The following is a 23,139-nucleotide window of genomic DNA, read 5'->3' on the forward strand; positions in this document are numbered from 1 at the left end:
TTCAAATATGTTTGTTTTTTTTTTATATTTTTCCCTATGTTCCTAGTAGGAGGAAATCCAGAGAAGCTGCTCAGTGGATGGTTGTCAGAGTTCTGTTAACTAGGAGTTCAGAATTAACTTTAAAATTTTTCCTACATATGTACATGGGCCTTTGCTTTCTTCTATCAAGTAGATCTCTATGTATAAAGTGAAATCTGTATCTCTCTGCTCTTGCTAAGGTTAACAGTGACTTCCATGTTCCTAAATTCAAGGTCTACTCTTCATCCACATCCTGCTTGACACATCGGGAGTATTTAACATAGCTGATCCCCTGCCTCTTCATTTAGCTCCTGACACCACATTCCCCCATGGTTCCCCTGCCTCTCGGAGTGTTCACCCTCAGGCTTCTTTGCTGTTCCTCCTCATCTCCCTCACCTCCTAGCATTAGACAGGCTGGTGTGCTGGTCTCAAGGCTTTATACTTGCATGCTAGATGGATGACTCCAAGACTTATATCTTTATATCCTGAATATAATTCTCCAGACCAGACCTCTCTCATAAACTCCAGACTCTTGTTTACTCGACATCTTCCCTTGGTTGTCTAACAGGCATTTTGATGTCTCACGTCCACAAACCGAACTCCTACTCTTCTTCCCATGAGATCTGCTCCCTTGCAATCTTACTCATCTCATTTAAGGGCAACTCAACTGTCTCAATTTCCTAGGCCAAGAAACTTAAAGTCATCTTTGGGTTATTCCTTTTATCACACATTACATCCAGTTTGTAGTGCTCTTAAGTCTACTCTTAAAATTGATCCCTTTCTACCCTGGTCCAAGCTATTGTTACCTCTTGTCTGGATCATTATAGTAGCTTCCTAATCAGTAATCCTTCTTCTCATGTTTAGTCTATTTTCCAACTTAGCTGTCAGAGTGATCCTGTTATTCATTCCATGATGATCTTGGTAAAAAATAAATCATGTAGCTCTCCTGCTCAATACTTTGCAAAATCTTCTCTCTCCTAGGACTAGAAGCCAACATCTTTTTTTTTAATTTCAATTCCAATATAGCTAACATACAGTGTTATGTTAGTTTCAGGTGTACAAAATAGTGATTCAACAATTCCATGCACCACCTGGCGCTCATCACAAGTGCCCTCCATAATCCCCATCGCCTATTTCACCCATGCCCATACCACCCTCCCCTCTGACAACCATCGGTTTGTTCTGTATAATTAAGGGTCTGTTTCTTGGTTTACATCTCTCTGTCTCTTTTTTATTCTTGGCTCATTTGTTTCTTAAATTCCACATATGAGTAAAATCATATGGTGTTTGTCTTTCTCGGAATGATTTATTTCACTTGGCATTATACTTTCTAGCTCCATCTATGTCGTTGCAAATGGAAAGATTTCATTCTTTTTACAGCTTTTTACAGCTGAATAATAGAATATTATTCTATTGTATAGAATATTAGAATATATAGAATATATAATAGAATATATTATATAATATATTATATAGAATATATTAGCATATATAGAATAATAGAATATTATTCTATTATATACATATACCACTTCCACTTCTTTATCCATTCATCTATCGATGGACACTTGGGCTGTTCCATAACTTGGCTATTGTAAAAAATGCTGCTATACATATAGATGTGCATGTATTGCTTTGAATTAGTGTTTTTGTATTTTGGGGGTGAATATCCAATAGCGAAATTACTGGATTGTAGGATAGTTCTCTTTTTGACGTTTTGAGGAATCTCCTATACCAGTTTTAGAAGCCCACATCTTTTAAATGACCTACAAAGACCAGCATGACTTGGCTTCTGTGCAGGGAAGTATTAAGCTTGATCAAAGAAAGCATTGGCCCTTTGCCCCCCAGCTCCTGGGAGGTAACCTCTAAGCCCTTGGAATGTTCTACCCAACAAGAGTATCTTTGTTTGCCTGGACGCTTTGGACCCTGCTGAATGGTGTATACTAAATGTATGGTTTATAGTGAGGCCTTGGGCCACTGGGAATCTGCTCATTCTTCACATGGACTGAGCGCCAAGGTCACCCATGCAGGTGGTCAGTGTGTCTATAGGGCCAATCTCCAGCAAAAAGTCTGGAGACCAAGTCTTGGGTAAGGTGCCCTGGCTGACAATACTCTGTCCATATTGTCGCACACTGTTTCAGGGGGAAATGTGCTTTCCACATAACTCCACGGGGACAAGACAACTAGAAGCCCTAACTGGTTCTCCTGGACTCCATCCTGGGCCCCTTTTCTCAATGGTGATTTTAATCTGTATCTTTTTGCTGCAATAAACTATAACTGTAAATATAACGCTTTGCTGAATTCTGTGAGTCCTTCTAGTGAAGCATATATATACTCTCATTCTAGGCCTTTACACATACTGTGCCCTCTGTCTGGAGTATTCTTCCCCCAAGAAACCCAGGTGATTGTCCTTTTCACCTCCTTCAGATATTTATTCAAATAGTGTCTTCTCAGTGAGGCCTTCCCTGACGAAACTGTTTAAAATTGTAACTGTCCACTAACACATACACTCTCCCTTCCTCCATGGTTTGTGTTTCTGCAGAGGTCTTATCTTTTCTGAAATGTTATATACTTTATTTAGTTAGCTCATTGTCTACCTAATCCTAACTAGAATGAAATCTTCAAGAAAACAGGGAACTTACTGTTTTTCTCTGTTTTGTTCATTGCTGTGTCCTCCAGAAGAGTGTATAACACAAGTGAGAACTTGGTAATAGCTCTTGAATGAAAGAATGAATCTGTGTATACTGGGGAGGAAATAAGGTAAAAAGTTCAACCAAAAATCGACCCAAAACAGCAAGGACTGATTAGTGGCCCTAGAAAAGAACTTCATAAAGAGGGCCACTGATGAATTATAAAATAAGGATTAGTAGACTTGGCTACATGAGCCTGATTTTCTATCTTCTAAGAAACTGTGTTTTGGATCACCCAACATTCTAAACGGGTCATGAGACATAAGAGGGATAATATTTACCCACATAGGACATCCAGAAACCAAGAACTGGTGAAAATGGAGTAAAAAAGTGGTAGGTCCTTGGAGAAGAAGTGGTTTTGAGGACCCGCTCATTGTCACTGAGGCCCACTCAGGTTCCCTCAGGCAATGAAACCCCTTGAATGGAAAAGTGTGACCCTACTGTCGCTATTGCCCAGTCCCACCAACACTGAGTAGAATAGGTCTGGGTGTTTCTCAGGATGTAAAGCGTGGCCAGAATAAAGTGAGAAACCCCACAATGACTCAATGACCTAATGATACCACCAAGGTAGCATCCTCTAACTGCTAATCTCCAGCTGAAGAGTTTCTTAGTTACAGGCCAGATTATTCCTGGGAAAGTCTGATCTATACCAAGAATAAGAGGTCTAATCAGAACTCACAATCATCCATAATTACTGCGTAGGGAGAGAATCCTTTAGTGTATTTAGGATGGTGGGTCATCTAGGAATCCCAACAGGATGGCTGACCCTATAAATTTGTCTCCCATCTTTTGGGAGATGACATATAAATGTTATAATGGTATGAGGAACCTCTTGCAATGAGATAAAAACCAAAAATGATCAGGACAAGAGTAAACCAAAAATGGCTAGCTGATGGGATTGATGGACAAGGGGTAGAAAGGGGAAGAATTCATGGTGGAAGGGGTGATAAAGAAGAGACCCATGGCTCTGTAACATTGGTACATAAGAACCACATCTAGGAGAAATGAGGAATATGCCCAGAGGGAAGACCATGAGTATCTTGTGTGGTCTCTGTAACTCAGGACCCCCTATGGATAGGGCTGCACAGTGACATCACAGAGAACTTTCTGGAGGAAAGTACAGTGACGCCTTCATGAATGCAGTGAGGTAAATAAATGGATGAAAAGTGAAACAAGATGAATGTCTGAGGAGAAACAAAAATAAAGTGGGCTTATGACATTATGATAGGTATGAAAGGCAACTTCAACGGTCTTAAAATGCAACCTATTTCCTATGAGAACAATGTTGTCCCCAAGTACCACTATCTCAAAGGAGGACATTGGGAGGCTTTTAGTAAAAAGAGAAAGGTAGGAAGTAAATGGCAGGAGACTATGGGTGGAGAGTCTGGCGGAGCAATTCCTTGTATCGGATAATCCAGCTGATTGTCAGCGAAGAATGAAGGCTTATTTGTTATACTCCTGCCTAATAATTCATTTACTCAGCAAATGTTTACTGAGTTCTACACTAGAGACTAGATTCTAGGGATGAAGCAATTAGCCATACAGATAAGATCCCTGTCTTCCTGGGGCTCACACGCTAGTGGGAGAGACAGACATTACAGAAATAAACAAATCAGAGTGCTAAGAGAAAAAAAACAGGCAGAAAGGAAGGAGGTACTAATTTGATGAATCTTAGAAAGAAGTTACAATGAGGATTCAGCTCTCGGGAAATTATGCATGGAGGTGCCAGTCATGCACAATGGTCATCTCAGGAGCAATGACGGCTCCTTTTTAAAGCCTTAACCACCTTCCAAGTGTATGTGTTGTCGTTGTGCTGAATTATAGAGTGCTGCAAAATTACAAAAGCAGTGACCTGTTACAAACCCTTTCAATGCTAAAGCAGAGCTTAGCTACCTAATGAGCTACACATTCTACACCCACACTCTTCAATTGTCAGAGCCTCTAAAACATTCTGCCTTTACAAATTAAAAGGATTATCATGAGGGAAAAAATAGACTAAAGACAACTGGGTCAAAAACTCCTTGTCTAAAGATAGTCCATATACCCCACTGGGCACCTGAGTTTCCCTGGCTGCTGGGCAGCTCACTACCTCCTCCTCTCCCACAGTGGGCTCCCTGGGACCTTGGGCCAGAATCCACGCCATCCCTCTGGAGACTGTTTGTGCCAGGCCCCTCCCTTTGCTGCTGCTCCAGCCTTTTGGAGGTGTCTCTGGGCCCGTTTCCTTGGTACTTGCCTTTGGAGCTGGATAGCACCTGCTTGACCTTCCCAGCCCTCTTCACTCTGCCTGTCTGTGCTCAGAGGGCCTGACTCCAGTTCCTGGTAACTCAACAGCCCCACCGCCAGCACACTCCCCTCAGCGGATACGCTGAGCAGAAGAACACAGATGACTGAATTTATGTGGGTCAATTAGGTCCGTACGTCTTTGAAATCCGCCTCAGCCTTGGACCTAAAGTCCAAGATGAAAATGTTGTGGCCCTTGTTGGGTAGCTGCGGAAGACATGGGCTTGGACGCGGAACTGGGAGCAGTAACCAGCAGACTGTAGGACAAGCACAGCAATTAGGTGGCACGACAGCACCACCTCCCAACCCCAAGCAGAAATTGCAAAGAGTCACGGCCCTTTTCCCACTGACCTCCTCCCTGAGCTAAATTTAATTCCAGCCTGAACTGCTCCAGATTGACGGAAACTAAAAAGACATGACAACTAAACTGTGATCCTAAACCGGATCTAGTACTAGTGGAGAAAAAAAAAATTGCTTGAAAGGGCATTATTGTGTCAGCTGACGAAATTGGAATACAGATGGTATACATCATATAAAAGTAGCATACCATGGAAATGTAACTGAAGTTGGAAAACGTGTAGGGGTGTATGTAAGGGTTAAAGGGCCATAACATATGTAATTTACTCTCAAACTTACTCTCTTGGAAAAACAAATTGGGAGGTGGGGGGAGGGGTGCAGGCAGCAAGCACGTAAGAAAATGTGCAAAGGTTAACGCAATTGGGGCAAAATCTTCACAATATGTTAAAAAATCAAGTGCCTAAAAATTCTTTGTATTCTTATAAGTTCCTGTGAGACTGAAATTATTTTCAAAATAATTTTTTTTTATAATCTGGTTTTAAGAACTAGGTAGGTTGTCTAAAAATAGCTCCTCTACTACCTGGACTGTCATGATTAGAGGTTCATTTCTTTGGATGTGACATATTTGCAGACCACCCCAATTTCTCCACATCAACTGGGTCCGCTTTGTTTTCTCCTTTTGAAAACAAAATGTCCTTTTGCTTCATAATTGTTTGAAACACAAAGACTTAGAACATATCTTCATCTGAACATTGGCATACATCACAAGATATATAACTGAAATCTTAGGGAGTATCAGTTCATAATTAGCTAGGGACAGGCAGAGGAATCACTAGAAAAGAAGCTAAAGCAATAAGTGTGGAGAGGTGTCCCATATAAATGAAAATGAGCCATGAATACAGAGGAGGAAGGGCACCATTATTCCTCCACCTCTTAATTTGGTGCTGAGCCAGACCTGAGGGGTAATGTACTACGAACTACCGAACTACCGTGGATTCTAAGCTAGCCTTCTCTCTGACAACGCTGATGACACTCTGCTTCCAGATTCCCTACACCTGCTCCATCTCAACTGTGCAACAAGGTGCCTGCAACCAAGATGGGGCAAAAGACATCAATAGAACGTTCTCTAAAGCAAGGCCAAGGAGGTGAGGCGTATGCCTTTCTTTTCTCCACCAGCCATGCCCCAGAGGTTTGTGGTGAGCTTCAGAATCCCCCGTGTTGGAAACTCCCGGACACAGAAATTTGCTCTATCAAATATCTAACTTATATAGGTTATAATAACATAGGCTTGCTATGGGTCAGGGCTTCTCAGAATCCTGAGAATATGCTGGCCATAATTTATTTTTTCTCGCTATAGGACATTTGCCACGTGGTACCAAAAAAGATACTTCTTAATTTCCAGAATCAAGGAAAATATACAGATTAGAATTTAAATTCTGGTCTAGGATTATCTGGGGAAAGTGTAAAGATTTCTGCGAGCTGTGGTTAAGGAACCCGGGGGCTTAGTTTTCTTTATGAAATAGCGCATCCTAGTGGCATTCTCAGAAACTGCAGGGAAATTCGGAAGTCTTCCCCCCGTCCCCTCCCCCCACCTTGAGTGAGTACATATTGGACCTACAGTAGCTCCTTGGTCAGAAAAACCAGGTCTCAGTGCTATTTCTTTTTTTTTTTTTTTAAACCGCCATCAAGAATTTCTATATGAGAAAACGTGGGTTCATATAACCCACTCTTGTTCTGGAGCCGTGAATTTCAAATGTTTTTATTCAGTTACATAAACAAAGCAACTTTTCCCTTGGAAAAACACAAGTGGAAATTTCAAAACAGAACAGAAATAATATTTCAACTCCAAGTGGCACGCATCTCTCACTTTTGCTTAAATTTTAAAGCATTTTCTATCTAAACTGACACTTTTAAAACCTACTTATTTTAGAACTTGTGTTACATTCAAAAGGAAATAAACATTCTGCTCCATTCTGAATAGGCCCCTTTCACTAAGCCTTTGAGCCCCTTCACCAGCAGCCTATTCAGATTTCAGGTCATCACACACATTCTGGGTCTGAACCATCTCCCTGTCACTGAAGTTCCTCCAGAAATGTTGAGGCCAGGAGAGCCACAGAGGGCTCAGAGCAAATTAGCACAGGCCTCGCGACTGACCAAAATTAGGCCAGTCTAAAATAAACCATGTAGGTTTTTTTTTTTTAATGTAGAAAATATAACCCCCTGCACAGGGAGCATTTATTAGTTTTTATTTATTTATTTATTTATTTATTTATTTATTTATTAGCCTTTTAATTTTCACGGTCATGGCCATAGCTCCTTTTCAAGTAGGTCTGAGTGCGCCAAGCATTTTGTGAAAAAAGTAGGTCACGGGAATGCATTGCAAAGGGATTTTGTTTGGGGGTTAGAAGTGAGGGGCTGGAAAGAAGACAGTGAGTTCAATTTGGGAATAGAAATAATTTTCAGTTTCTACGCTGTACTATGGGAATGATGAAAAGGAGGAAGAGCAAGATGGGGACAGTCTTTCCTGAGTGCCCACTATTTGTGCCTTTGCATGAATATTATTATCCCGTGAAGGAGGGTTTGTTTTCATTTTATGGGTAAGGAAGCCAGAGATCAGAGAAAGAGGGAAGAAGGAAGGTGGACTTCAAATCCCGAAGCTGGGACATCATCTTATCACTAGGACAGAACCCAGGAAAAGGTTTTCAGAGTGAAAATAATTCTACTTGTCCTTAGAATCTCCATCGAGAGACCAGTGAAAACTACCAGTTAACGAATGCTCTTAGTCACTTTGCCCCACCTCTTTGAGAAAGCAGTCGAGTGAGTGAGGTTTCTCTCTAGCTTTCCTATCCTCTTCTTCAGTTCCTTCCCTCCTATGTCCCCGTACGTCAACCTGTAGCTCCGTACCTGTGCCCTGACACACAAGCTTTCCTCTTGATCTGGTCTAGAAACTTTCTTTCTGCCTTCTCTGTTTTCAGGTCAGGTCTGGCCAATATCTTGTCTTTGCCTCGGTCAGCTGCCTCTTAGCTTGGATTAATACTTCTATTTTAACAGCACTGATGCCTCTAGTTGGAGAACGTCTCAGATACTGTGGCAAGCTGACGGGAGAGGTATTGTGAGCTGGTGTGAGTTTTGGGCTTTTAATTATATTCTGTTTCAAATATTTCTGTTCTGGCCACAATGCTAGGCACTGGAAATACACAGATTGATAAAAGATTATCTTTATCTTCATATACACCATTTGGAGAGTAATTTATTACAATGCTTCATGAAGCTGTTTTGGGCTATGCGTGAGGTGAAAGGAAAAAACCGCACATTTTCTCAATAGATCCTAAGGACAGCTTCCAATAGAAGAAAAAAAATTATAAAAGCAAGTGAGGAAAGGAGGGTGGTATGCCCAGTGTTTTGCAAAACTCAATTTGTAGGTGTTATTTTTGCCCCTCTCTTTGTTAGATACATTGTTACACACATTTCCTTTCAACCCTCTGGAAACTGACTACATCGTGGGTTCCCAAGATTGGCTGAGAAGGAGGTTGGAGCAAGAGAGCTCAATCTCCCAATCCCGCAGGGGGTGACCTAAGCCATGTGTGACTTCATTTTAGTCTTACAACAGTGTTGTAAGGTAACTTCAACTGGGTCCATTTTACAGATGAGGAAACTGAGGATCAGCAAGGTTAGGTAACATATTGCGTCTAAGACACAGGAGCAAATATGAAGTTAGAGCACTATTAGTGGGGGAAGAAGTCCCTACTTCTTGCTCTTTAATGTCTTTCTTTCTGCTCCCCAACTTCTAAGTAGATGCACCCCAGTCAAGCAATACACATGTACTGAGCACTGTCAAAGGGAGGACTGCAAAATATTATAAGCTCTGGTCCTTGGTCCTCAAGGTAACAGCAACATAATTTTGAGAATAAGACACACACACACACACACACACACACAAATAACTAACAATCCAAATCTATGTGGAGCAAAGACAGGTCATTCTGTAAGAGAGAAGACTGTGAGTTGGATTTGCCTAGGCAAGGAGGATGTATAAGAATATTCTAGTTGCAGCAAGTTATGATGAGTGGAGACCCAGTGGTCCAGGTCAGGGGTGGAGGATCCGTGTGCAGAGCAATAGGACCGAAGCAGGTTGCAGAGCAGAGCAAAAAAGACAGGTGACCAGAAAAGTAGACCAGAGCAGGATGGTGAATGTGACCGGGACTGCAGCATGCCCAGGAAGCAGTGTGGGCACACGGGTGTATGCACACGTGCGTGCATGGATGGGCATGGGCTGGGATGGGAACTAGGGGGCTGGGAATAAATATGGAGAGTGGAGAGAAAGCACTGGACTGGGTCCCGAGGTACAGGGGTTCTCGTCCCAGCTTTGCTGCTGGCTGCAAATGCAACCTCAGGCTAGTCACCCAACATTGCAGCCTTGCTTCTCTTCAGCTGTAAGACCAGAAACTGGAGATCATCTCTAAGATCTGTCAGTAATTTTAAGACATCCCCCTGCCTCTCCTTTTCTTCTGCTCCTTCTTCACCATCAGCTCCAGAATATGAGAAGTGTTCTCTTTGGTTTGCAAATAACAGAACTTTTTTTTTTAATTTGGGAAACAATTAGTTCATTGCATGAATCTGGACAAGCCCTGTTACTGTAAAAGAATAGTGAAAGCTGCATCATCATTAATAGGGAATTTTTTAAGCGTAAATAATCTCAAACTGATGTTTCTATTAAGCCAATGTCACTTCTTCGCTAGCCACCTGCTTGCTTTCGCTGAATTATTTTTTGCAGCAATGCCACTGTTAATGTTAGGGGATCCACAGTAAAGAGCCCTAGGAACCTCACTGCTGTGTTTACTGTAAGGATATTTTTGAGGATGTTACTAATTACATAAAGAAGAACCATGAGAGAAATTTTGCTCCGGGATCCAGATTAAAAAAAAAGATGTGCCAACACCGCTCAAGTGGCCTATCCTTACCTACCTCAAGGACCCCATGACTGTTGTAAAGAGCTCCATTTCACTATCTACAATTTGGTGCCGCTGGGAAGCACAGAGCCAACTCTGGTCCAAGCACATGGCTTGCACATGGCTTGCTCACCTCACCCCGGACAACATGTCTTCCCTGGCTGCTCTTAATCTTTCTTGAACTCATTTCTTCCTCTTTGTTATTTTTATCTTTCTGAATTATATGCATTTGGGTACTTTAATACCTCTGGAAACAAAGAAGTTTAAAAATATATACAAATAAATAAATAAATGGATAGATAGATAAATAACTTCATGCAACTGAAAGCTTTGTTTTCTAGACCAGAGGCCAGCAAACTGTGGCCTATTGGCCAAATCCAGTTGTTTTTGTATGGTCCTCAAGTTAAGATTGACCTGTACATTTTTTCATCGTTTGGGAGAAAAAAGGAAGATGGTTTATGATGTGCAGAAATTATGTAAAACTCAGTGTCATAATTCAGTGCCCATAAAGTTTTACCGGAACACAGCCACACCCACTCGTTCACTTACTGTCAATGATTGGTTTCACCCTCCCACAGCAGAGTTCAGTAGCTATGACAAAGGTGGATGTGGCCCCTGGCCTAAAATATTTACTACCTGGACTTTTATGGGAAAAAAATTGCTGATCCCTGAATTAGACTTTCATTTTACATCTGTGTAAGTTCCTCCCGGCTAATTATAAAATTGCTTCAAAGCTCGGTGTTTGCTGCATCCTTACTCAGTCTAGATATTTTTTGTGTTTTGTCCATAAAATTATCTCTCAGTGTACTTTAACCTCGACTTAAGCTCAGGTTTATTATCTGGCTCAGATTTCAACGCTGTGTAATAGAGACAATTGACTTTGCGCCTCTTAGAAATGACTAAAGGACTCCCTTGGGTAACTATTTTATAGACACTAATAAAATGAATCCACAAAAACCTTCTATTTTTGCAGAAAATTCTAAGCCAACAGAAGGATCTACACAGCAACTTGGCACTTTTTACACCACGTTCAAACAATTCCCTCCAGTTTCTTTTCAGTTGATACATGTGTTTGCATATTTACTGATTTTTTTCCTCTCCTGGTCACCCTCAGTTAGAAATAAAACAAGTCTCCATGGAAACACAACAGAATGCTCTCTCACAGATGATCGAGGGACCCAAGCAGCTGGTATTGGGCTGAAGGCTGCAGTGGCATCTGACCAAATTAGGAAGAGAAAACAGCTCACCGGCTCCTTCAGACCTCTCAGAATTCTAAAGCTCAGCATGAAAACCTACACAGACTGTGAATTACTGCAGATATCTTTTTATTCCTTCTTTTCTTTCTGAGAGATGTTCTGTCTTATCATGTGATATTCTTATATTCTTATAAAATATTCTGTCTTACCCCTGTGTACATTTCAGCCATAGGGGTTTTCATCCCCTCCCCTAGAATGAATGACAGAGTCTACAAAATAAGCAGGAGAGGAACTTCTATCAATGAGCACCTGCTGTGTGTCAGGCACTTACATGTCACAGCCAGATTAATGTCACACAGTTTGTAAAGCAGAAGAGCTAGGATTTGAACTCTCTTCTGGTTAACTCTAAAGCCCATTCTCTTTCCAGTACACATGAAATAATATCCTTCAGAAAGAAGAAAATAGAAAAGGCAAGATGAAACAAGGTATTTTGTTTGACAAAGCCATGGTTGGAGGGCAGTTGGAAATCAGGATAAGGAAACAAGAATATGAAATTCACCTTCTCACTTAATACTAGGTTTATGAGAAGTCACAGCCAATATGATTTCACTCATATATAGGATTTAAGAAACAAAACAAATGAACAAAGGGGAAAAAACCAAGAAACAGACTCAACTGTAGAGAACAAACTGATGGTTATGGGGGAAGGTGGGTGGGGTGAGTGAGATAGGTGAAGGGGATTAAGAGTACACATATCATGATGAGCACTGAGTCATGTACAGAACTGCTGAATCACTATATTGTACACCTGAAACTAATATAACATTCATTGTGTGTCAACTATACTGGAATTAAAGTAAAACACTTAAAAAGCAAAAAAGAAGTCATGGCCAAAAGCCAAGTTGGTGTTAGAACAGAGAGAAGCTGGGTTCTCTTCCCTAAAAATCCCTCCCTAATGTTCAGAGGAGGATGTTTTAAATAAGGGTGATTAATAAGGGTCTTGAAAGAATAGACAAATTACTATGGGAATCTAGAGAAAGGAGACGTGCTTCAGGTTGGAGGGAGGGGGACGGGAGGAATAATGGAGGAAGGGGTGGTAAAGCACAGCAACCCATCATAATACAGAGCTTTGGCTCTTCCCTGGGGCCAAGTATCCATTTAACTGAACTTGTGTCTGCTCAAATTCTGATCCCGGAGCTTCACTCTTCTAGGTCCCACTTGTTACTAGTGTTGCCGAGTGACACAGAACCTTGCCCAAGAGCCCATCTCTGTGACAGGACCAAGCACCCTCAAGGTCACAGAGCCTTGTTCCCCAAGCCTTATGAAGAGTCCCCTTGGAACCGTATTCTCAAACCATGGGAGTATGGGAATGACAGGGGGGCCTCCAGGGCCAGACTGGGGGATGACTGCTCCCCTCAAGCAGGTGGGCTCCAGGCCCCCAGCTTCAACAAGGACACCCTTGCTTTTATCTACTTGAGGAGGGATCATTCCTCTGCTTCAGAACCATTTAAAAACATATTCAGAACCTATCTTCGTCTGAACATTGGCACACATCACAAGAGGTCTAACTGACATTCAAACCAGGACTCCTGAGAGAAAGATGCATGTCCTCTGAAGGTTTATAAAGAGTTCATGGCTGGGACGCCTGGGTGGCTCAGTAAGTTTGGTGGCTGACTTCGGCTCAGGTCATGATCTCACAGCTCATGAGTTCAAGCCCCGCGTAGGGCTCTGTGCTGACAGCTCAGAGCCTGGAGCCTGCTTCAGATTCTGTGTCTCCCTCTCTTTCTTCTTCTCCCCTGCTCGCTCTCTCTCTCTCTCTCTCTCTCTCTCTCAAAAATAAACATTAACAAAAAAAAAATTCAAGAGTTCGTGGTAAAACCACCCATCCTGTGACAGAGATGCAGAGAGAGATTTTTTTTTTAATGAAACAGTTCATCCTCAACTGATCTACATTCAGACATCACCATCCTGCCACCACTGAGGGTCAAGGAAAGCGTAGAGAAGAGAATGGGAGGAGATGGAGAGAGAAGACAGCTCCTTCTTGTGGAAGCCAGATTCGGGAAAGGTGATTGAGGAACATCAGCATCTCCTCCATCCCGGTGTATGGAGCCATGAGTTCTCTTGGAAAGGTGGTTAGATTCTTCGTAGGCTCCATTTCCAAAGCATGTTGGGGTGGGCTGTGGTATGTTTATAATCTCCGTAAACCTAGAAGAGTTCCTCTTCTGCATGAGCCCTTTATTGCATAAAGAGTCTGTGTGAAACACATTGCTCTCCACAGAAAGAAGTCATTTCGTTGCAAATTGCTTTATTAGCCAAATTAGACGATAAAACTAGGGCAGTATCTACTACACTAAAATAGACCTTTAGATTATGGAAAAGTGAAATCATTGGAGACATCATGTCCCTGCAAAAACAATCTTACTCTGGAGAAGGAAAAGCTTTGACTTGAGCTAGGACAGCCGTTCTTCATGAATGTTAAATTCTTTTTTCCGTTTTCAACACCCTTGTCCTTCTGAATGGCTTTTGCTCAGTTTCTTGGATATTTAAAACTCTAGGCATTTGTCAGGCAAGCATTAGTGTCGGTGCCCCTGGGTGATTCAGCTAAGCACAGGCATGTCTTAGCGAGGTTTGGACAATAATTGCTCTGACAAAGAATGATACTTCCCATCTCAGAACACTTTATGAAGATTACACACCCAACCCCACACCAGGGGAAAACTTCTCCCTTTTGTTAATCTTTCACAGAATAAATGATGGTGTTGGAAGTTTAGAGAACAGCCAGTAATTTATCTCAGGCTGCAATGATAAAAAGTGCCGTCGTTTCAAGAAGAACTTGTTCGTGAGCTACTTTATTAACCATTAGCACAGACCACATGATTCAGACTTAGAAGAAAATAACGGCCTTAACATCCAGGCAGCATATTAAAAAAAGCCTACTCTTAATTTGTAAATTCCCTTAAGAAGAATAGAGCCCCCGTTCTTCATTAAGACCTGCTACGTCACCTACCTCCTCAAAGCCAAAGATATTGTTTCTACAGGCAACACACGGTTAGGATCCTCCACAGAGAGCCTGACTATCCTCTATGTAACCCTTTAAGCAAAGAGAAAGTAGACAATATAGAGCGCAAGAAACTAAGGCAGACCAAGAAGAGGGCTCCCTGCATTCATTTTTCTTTTCCTTTTTCCACACAGTGTTTGCTCTGTTATTTCAGTCCTTATTTCTTTAACAACAAGAACCCTTGACTTCCGTGCAGTGCCCTGGTTGAATAACATTGCAACCGGCCAGTACCTGTAAGCCATGCCCGTCTCTGCTCTGGTGGTTTCCTGCAATGAAATTCCATGGACACGTAAAAACTTCTCCAAATATTTCCGTTCCGCTGCGCCACTAGGCCTCACCGGCCAGCAGGCTGCCTGAGGTGGAGGCTTGGTCACTGCTATGTGCCGTCTACATTTCAGAGCCGATTCACTGGATTTGGGCAGACCCAGCTTGGGGCTGGGGATGTCCGCACAGGCAGGTTTATACAGATGCATGTTTTCCAAAACCCAAGAACGCAAAGCTAATTTCACAGTACTTAGCTCTGAGACTGGCTGTATCTTGCTATGATTACTTGGGTTATCTGGCTTTGGTGTGTCCCTAAAAGGGATCAGCTCGTTTTCCTTAGCTGCCCCTTACTATTTTTTGTATGTGAGCAGACTCTGGAGTCCCCGGCAGAGCTCCTAGATACATGTCTCTGTTGAAACCTTAGAAAACAAAACAAAACAAAACAAAAAACCCTGACAAAGTCCAATCCCTTTTCTTGTCCCCGTTAAGTTCCCAAAGTCAAGCTTTAGCAACTATGTATTGGCCCCTGGGGAAAAAATACGGGCACTCTTTCCCATGTCTTTCTATTTAGGTAAAAGGAAATATTTGGGTGGGATATAGGCCAAATGTTCTGTTCTCATAAGGATCATAAGGCCTTGGGGATGATTCATGAGTGTGTAATGAGACCTCTCTAAGTACTTCGTAATCAAATAATTTATTATACTAGAGACATGATTCATTTGGGTAGAAGGTCCATCAGTCTTTTTCTTTTTAAGATGTTGCTATCAAGTGATAGGAAATATCAATAGGATGGTTGTAAAAAGCAAAAGGCCTACACAAATAGGACCCAGTGATTTTTGACAGAGATGTAAGAGCGATTTGATAGAAAAAGGATAAGCTTTTCAACAAATGGTACTGGAGCAGTTGGACACCCATAAGCAAAAACGAACAAAAACAAACGAGCCCTGACTTCAACTTCATATTTATACAAAAAAATAAATCAAACTGTGTCACAGACATAGATATAAACCATAAAACTTCTAGGAAAAAACAGAGGAGAAAATCTTCAAGACCTAGGGATAAGTGACGAATTCTTAGAGCTGACACCAAAAACACAGCCCATAAAAGAAAAAATCAGTAAATTAGATGCCATCAACATTCAAAACTTTTTCTCCATGAAAGACCCCGTAAAGAGGATATGAAAACAACTGGGACTGGGAGGAAGTATTTGCAAACCATGTCCAACAACGGGCTTATATCCAGAACATACAAAGAAGTCTCAAAACTCAATAATAAAAACATAAACACTCCAATCAGCTGGTGGACAAAAGACTGAACGGATGTTTCACTGAAGAAAATATACGGATGGAAAATAAGCATGTGAAAATAAGTTCCACATCATTAGCTATTAGGGAAATGCAGATTAAGCCCATGAGATATTACTACACACACCAGACTGGCTAAATAAAAATACCAATAACACCACATGTTGGCAAAGATTCAGAGAAACAGAATCACTCACACATTGTTGGGGGAGACGTACATTGGAAAAGAGTATGGCAATTTCTTATAAAACTACACATACCAAACCTACCATAGGACACAGTAGTTGTACTCTTGGATTATTTCCCCCAGAGAAATGAAATCTATGTTGACACAGAGAAACTATACACAGATGTCCATAACAGGTTTATTCAAAATAGCCCAAAACTGGAAACAACCCCAATTTCCTATAACAGGTGAATGGTTAAACTTTGGCGTATCTACACTATGGAATAGTATTCAGCAATAAAAAGGAATGAACTACTGATACACGCAACGACTTGAATGGACCTCAAGGGAATTTGCTGAGTGGAAAAAAGCCAAATTACACATATCAAATAGGACTCATTTTCTCTCCCTTTCCCCCACCATATCACAAACACTCCCTCCCAGCTTCCCAATTTTCCTGGGGAAAATCATTACTTATCTTGTTTTCTAATTGTTCAATATATGTCTTATGTTGCCAATGTTTCAATAAGGTCCTTAAGAGAAAACAAAAATCATCATACTGCATGATTCCATCCAGATCACATTCTTTAACTGATAGAATTACACACATGGATAACCAATTAGTGGTTGCCAGGGGTTAGAGAATTGGAAAGAGAAGGAGGTGGCTCAGTCTATAAAAGGGTAGATGAGGGATTCTTGTGCTGGAATTGTTGTGTCTTGACTATGGTGGTGGCCACATCACTCTACATGTGTGATAAAATGGCCTGGAGCTAACACACACACACACACACACACACACACACACAAATGAGTGCATGCAAAACTAGTGAAATCTGAATAAGGTCAGTGGCTTGCATCACCATCAATTTCCTAATTGTAATATTGAACTATAGTTCTGTAAGGTATCATCATTGGGAGTAACTGGGTGAAGGAATTTCTCTGTATTGTTCCTTACAACTGCATGTGACTCAATAAGGATCTCAACAGAAAAAGTCAAAAAGAGAAAACAAAAAGTCCCCTCACATAAGGGTCTTTTCGCTTTGTGATACCAGCTGCATCTCTCCTCCAGCGACCACTCCTGGGCATAAAGGGTTCATCCAATCCAACAGGCTTCCTACTCCCACCCCACCCATCACCATGGCTTTGCTCACATGAGCTCCCCCACCCCATGTCCTGTGAGAGCTCACCTCCTCTAGGAATTCTTGCCCTACCTCCTAGACCCTGGTATATGATTACCTCTTGAAATTCCTCTTGCAATTCACTTCTAAAGCACTCACTTGACACCTCTAAACTGTTTCCAAACATTTGTAAAAACCTGATGATTTCTGTCCTATTTTTGGACCACGTTTACCATTATTTATTTACTATTTGGAATTCACCTGCTTTTTTTTTTTTTAAACCTAAATGAATATATTTAGTGTTATGAGCTGAATGTTTGTATCCCTCCCCCAAATTCACATGTTGAGATCTAATCTATGATGGCATTGGGAAGTGAGACCTTTGGGAGATAACTAGATCATGAGGGTAGAGCCCTCATGAAGGGGATTAGTTCCTTCATAAGAAGAGGCCAGAGAGCTAGCTAGCTCTCTTTCCACCGTGTGAGGACACAGCAAAAGACGGCTGTCTATAAACCAGGGAAGAGGGTTCTGGCCCAAATCCAACCATGCAGTCACCCTGGGCTTGGAGTTCCCAACCACTAGAACTGTGAGAAATAAACGTTTGTTGCTGAAACCACAGTCTGTAGTAATTTCCTATAGCAGCCCAAGCTAAGAAATTTGGTAAGGAAAACTTATATTACTAGCATTACACATAGAAAACCTTTATCACTTGAAATAAAAGAGAGCGTAGCCTGTAGAAAATAAGTATAATAAAGATGAAGAATATTATTAAACTGCCAGACACTGTTGGTGTCCAAAGTTTCCGAACCCGAGTCCTACATCTTTTTGTTTTTTATATCAGAAATTAAAAGGTATTATTAGGTGTTTAGCACAAATCTGAGACTTTTTTTCTCCTTTCTCCTGTTAATTTTTTAAAGGTAATCAGAAGAATTGACAGGAAATTGACACAGGAATACACCACCTTTACAATATGAATCCAAGTTAATGCCCCATCCGTGTCACCTCCTTGTCTGCCAGTGGTACTGGTACCTCCCTTGGGAGACACAGACTCATAACACATTGTCCCAGAGTACTAGATACCTCCTCCTGCAAGTGCACATCTAACTCCCCATCTAAGCGATAAGCTCTTTGAAGAGACGGACAGACTCTATCTGGTATAAGTTTTAACCTCCATCATAACCAGCATGGTATCTTGTGCTCAGTCAACATTTCATAGATGTTAAGAGTTTGCCTGCTTGAATTTTAAAATTCCAAAAGCTACTCTTGTCAATCTTTCCATTTTCAAGCTCACAGCCAAAGCTGAATCTCAGGGGGGAAATAAGAGCTTAGAGAGAGGGGGCCAGGAAAAGTTAGAAGAGGACACAAGCCGCGGGATGGAGTCGGGGAGAAACAGGCGCGCCCAAGTAAAGTTGTACCTACTGTTCCACCACTTACACGAGCCCGTGGTTGCATCTGACTTTGTGAGCCGTGGAAGTGGCTCCCCAGTGGGAATACCCAACAAGGAAGAAGCAGAGGTGAAGTGAAAGAAGTCATGGAAAATGAGACATGAGCCCTGTTCAACACATCACTCTCTTTTTCTGCCCTCTGAGTATGGAGCCAAGCCCAGGAGAGGAGAGAGGGATGAGAAAGCCAAAATTTGTCTGAAACCAACATCTCTTTTCATTAAGTTCTAAAAGCTGATCACTGTCATAAAAGGTCCCAGTTTGAAGGTGGGGAGTAAAATATATATATATATATATTTTTTTTTTTAAGATTTTTTTTTTTAAGTAATCTCTACACCCAACATGGGGCTCAAACTCACAATCCTGAGATCAAGAGTTGCACACGCTACTGACTGGGCAGCCCGGTGCCCCAAATAAAAACTATGTTTATAAAAGAACTTTAAGCCCCTTTGGCTGCCAATGCAAATCTTGCAAATGTACAATACTATAAGAAATGCCCCTGAGCAGCTGAGAGGGGCAGTTAATGTCTGCTTTGCTGTCTTTCTCTGTCTCAGGAATGACTATCATATACTGTTCAGAATCTTTAAATACTATGTAATCTCAGTGTGGAGAAAAAGTGACAAGACCACTGAGGACAGAGATGTTTCTGGTCATGTTCTGCTGATGGGGTGCTGAGAATCAGAAGTCACAAATAGAAGCTCATATAGCTCTGGGTGGTGAGCAGGCTTTAAACACACTTGTTCAGCATTCATAGGTAACAATGTAACCATGGGCAGGCCTTGACATCTCTGTCCCCTTAGTTTCTTTATTGGCTCAGATTTAGGTAATCTCTTAAGATTCTTCTAGGTCTGGTGTTCTGTGAATCATAAAAACAACTTGGGGGTGCCTGGGTGACTCAGTCGGTTGAGCGTCCAACTTCAGGTCAGGTCATGATCTCTCAGTTCGTGAGTTCGAGCCCCGCGTTGGGCTCTGTGCTGACAGCTCGGAGCCTGGAGTCTCCTTCGGATTCTGTGTCTCCCTCTCTCTGCCCCTTCCCCGCTCATGCTCTGTCTCTCTCTGTCTCTCAAAAATGAATAAATGTTAAAAAAAAAAAAAAAAAAACCTACTTAGGCTACGGGGCACCTGGGTGGTTCAGTCAGTTAAGTGTCTGACTTCAGCTCAGGTCATGATCTCACAGCTCATGGGTTCGAGCCCTGCGTCGGGCTCTGTGCTGACAGCTCAGGGCCTGGAGCCTGCTTTGGATTCTGTGTCTCCCCCTTGCTCTGCCCCTACCCTGCTCACACTCTCTCTCTGTCTCTGTCTCTCTCTCTCTCTCTCAAAAATAAGTAAACATTAAAAAAATTTTTTAAGAAGAAAAACTACTTGGACTAGACATTCTACAGAGGTGAGGATCCTGCCTGTGTTGACTGGAGAGGCTTGGAGACTATGAATTATTAGCTAGCTCTCTGACACCGGGACCCAGGAGATTGCTGCTATTATTCTTGGAATATACCAGTCACACATATAGCCTGCTTTAAAATTTTTCTTGGCTAAAGAGATGGCCTGTTAAACACTATATCTTGGATTTATGGGAACATCACAGTCATCTAAAAATTGTCTTGGCCTACAATCGAAAACTGAGGCCAGAGCCAGTGGGCCTGGGACAAGGAGACTGTGTTTCCACGGCTGGGGTGAAGGAGGGCTGGCTCTGCTCAAATGAGTTTGGACAAGGGACACCAGACCACAGATCAGAGCCTGTCTCTCTATTCCAATCATTTATGGGAACTGTGGCTCTTACTCCCACTCAGGGGTCTGCTGGCTACTGCTCTGCAGGCGATGCTGTGATGAGAGCAGTCACCTGACCGAGATGTCTGCCTTGTCCCACTGGGAGTCATCACAGGGCTTTCTCCTCTTGTCATTGCCATCTTCTCTCCACCTTTGCAGAAGCACCTGGGAGTCTAGTTGTGTGCAGTGAGACCACAGTTAAATATGGGCGTGTCATATCAATGCAACACGATGAAGAAAACCTCACCCCTGCCCTTGAGGAGTTCCCAGGAGGGAGAGGAGAGACCAGTAAAGCTTATAAAGCAGTGAGCTATGAGCTAGGGCCAATCCATCTCACCTCCTTTTAGGACGAAATGTTCCTAATAATAGACAACAGCAGTTCCGATGGGATTGGGGAGAGAACACATGTGACAGTGTGAGGGATGACAGCATGGGACAAATGGAAAGCCCCGCCCAGCCAGCCTCAGCTCTGAAGGCAGGGCCTCCCCTCAGTCCCAGTCTCCTTTACATCTTTTCCTTATCCCTGCTGCTTGTATATTATGTACTTTTGCATTATAACATAAAGCAGCCCCTCCTCAATGTACAATCATATTTCTAATACATACAGAGGCATATACATTATAGCCTTGCTTTACAAAAATGAAGCATACTTATGGATGACCACATGTACAGGTCTCTTCCTTGGCCTATGAAGGGCTTATGGGTGGGGCTGACCCTTGGGATTTCACTGGCATCCTGCATTTATCCCACACTGACCCATATCCACAACCGGAAAGCATCTTTGAGTAGAGTTTGTCATTTGCAGCAAAATCTCCCCTCATCACTTTGAGGGTAACCATCTTGTTCTTTCTGCAAAAGGTCGCCCCCAAAATGCCAAAACGTGGCCTTTAGTCTGAGACTAATGCAATGGAAATGGCCAATGGGACCCAATGTGCAAAAGGGTGCCCTGTGGCCAGAAATACCTTGAAAGGTGGCTGTTGGGGACACAGAGTACCTTGGAAAAGAGGCAGGTGAGGAGGAAGGAAGGGTGAGAGAAGGGGCCGCAGTCCTATTATATAGGTTTTACACTTTCTTTTTAAGTAATCTCGGGCCATTAAAGGTTTGAAACCAGGATAGTATTATGGTTATAAGCTGTTGAGTCATTACTGAAGTAATGCTCTCAGGATGCTAAGAACATGCTCCTCCCTTATCCCAGCCTGCATTGGCCATGGAGTGGGGGTGGAATATAGTGGAAAGTGCATGGGCTGCAAAATCAGAAAGACTTAGATTTGAATCCTACCTTTTACAGCACACTAGTGGATTGACCATGGGCACTTGCTGAGCTCCAATCAATTGCTCTGGAAAATACACCTCTCCATATTACTTCATAAGGTTGTTGTGAAGATGAAAGGAAGCACAGTGTTTGGTGTGCCTGGCTCAGAATGCACGGCCCAATAAATGGTGGTCATTGTTATAATATCGGTGGTATTACACGACGCCAAGGACTGCCTTGGGCATTGTCGTCGGTGTGGATGGCGCCCCCTAGTGTCACACAGCAGCCAAAGCTTTACGTGGCCGACCTAGTAGATGCAGCAAGCAGTCATTTTCAGGGGACATCAACGCTATGAGTTGCATGACTTCAAAATGATGGGATGGCTTTAAATATATGACTTCCTCTTTTCTAAAGAGAAGGGAAATATTATCTGATAAAGTTGATTTGCTCTTCATCTGGCAAGAAATCCCCCCATCACTCCTTAAGCGTCTACTCAGAAAGCAGATTTGAACGTTGCAGAGAATCCCACACCTCCATGGTCCCTGCTCCATGTGCTCTGCCGTAGGCTCACCCATCTTCCACACATTATCCTTTTGGGGTCAGGAACGTATCAGAGACAAGGCTGGGAGTCTGGGACACAGAGCAGCACCATGAAAAGTGAATCCCAGCTATAAAAAGCAAGGCCTAATAACGTACACGTTCAGTTTTGTGATACAATGCACTGCTGTGAGGTCTTCTTGGCATCATTCCAGCTGAACCAATCTATCTCTTCATCATCCTCTTCCAGGCACGTAACAATAATCTAAAAAATCTAGGATTCTAACTACAACTCTAAGAAATCTTAGAAATCACCTGGTTCGGGGCGCCTGGGTGGCTCAGTCGGTTAAGCATCCAACTCTGGATTTCAGCTCAGGTCATGAACCCAGGATAGGGAAACTGAGCCCCATGTGGGACTCCACACTGAGCATGGAGCCTGGTTAAGATTCTCTCTCCCTCTCCCTCTGCCCCTCCATGGCTCACACTTGCTCGCGTGTGTGCACACATACTCCACGCTCTCTCTCTCTTTCTCTGTCTCTCTCAAAACAAAAAAGGAAATAAAAGATAAGAGAAGAAAAGAAAAAGGAAAAGAAGAAAAAGAAAAAGAAAAGAAATCGACTCGTTCAATTCTCTTGTTTTACAAATAAGGAAAAAAACATCCAGACCAACCGGGCAACATTTAGAATCAGTTATTGTGAGGACTGGAATAAAATGCAAGTTTCCAGGAGCATGGGCTTAGAGGTAGACAGACAGATTTAAATCCTCGGCTGATAATATGCTACTGTGTAATGCGAGTGTCTCTGA

At 42.3% G+C, this 23,139-nt stretch overlaps 1 protein-coding gene across 3 annotated transcripts in view; it reads right to left on the minus strand.

The window, feature by feature from the left end:
* KCNAB1 (potassium voltage-gated channel subfamily A regulatory beta subunit 1) overlaps positions 1 to 23,139 on the minus strand; it is a 413,540-nt gene that overhangs the window by 372,144 nt on the left and 18,257 nt on the right. The window contains exon 1 of one of the 3 annotated variants that reach the window (XM_045503170.1): positions 14,720 to 15,156. The exons of the other annotated variants lie outside the window; for them this stretch is intronic. Within the exon in view, the coding sequence (XP_045359126.1) occupies positions 14,720 to 14,961 (242 nt within the window). The 5' untranslated portion in view covers positions 14,962 to 15,156. Of the gene's footprint in view, positions 1 to 14,719; positions 15,157 to 23,139 lie in introns of those variants that run through there. 3 annotated transcript variants of the gene reach the window in all.

Source organism: Leopardus geoffroyi, chromosome C2, assembly GCF_018350155.1.
Source record: "Leopardus geoffroyi isolate Oge1 chromosome C2, O.geoffroyi_Oge1_pat1.0, whole genome shotgun sequence".
Lineage (NCBI taxonomy): Eukaryota > Metazoa > Chordata > Mammalia > Carnivora > Felidae > Leopardus > Leopardus geoffroyi.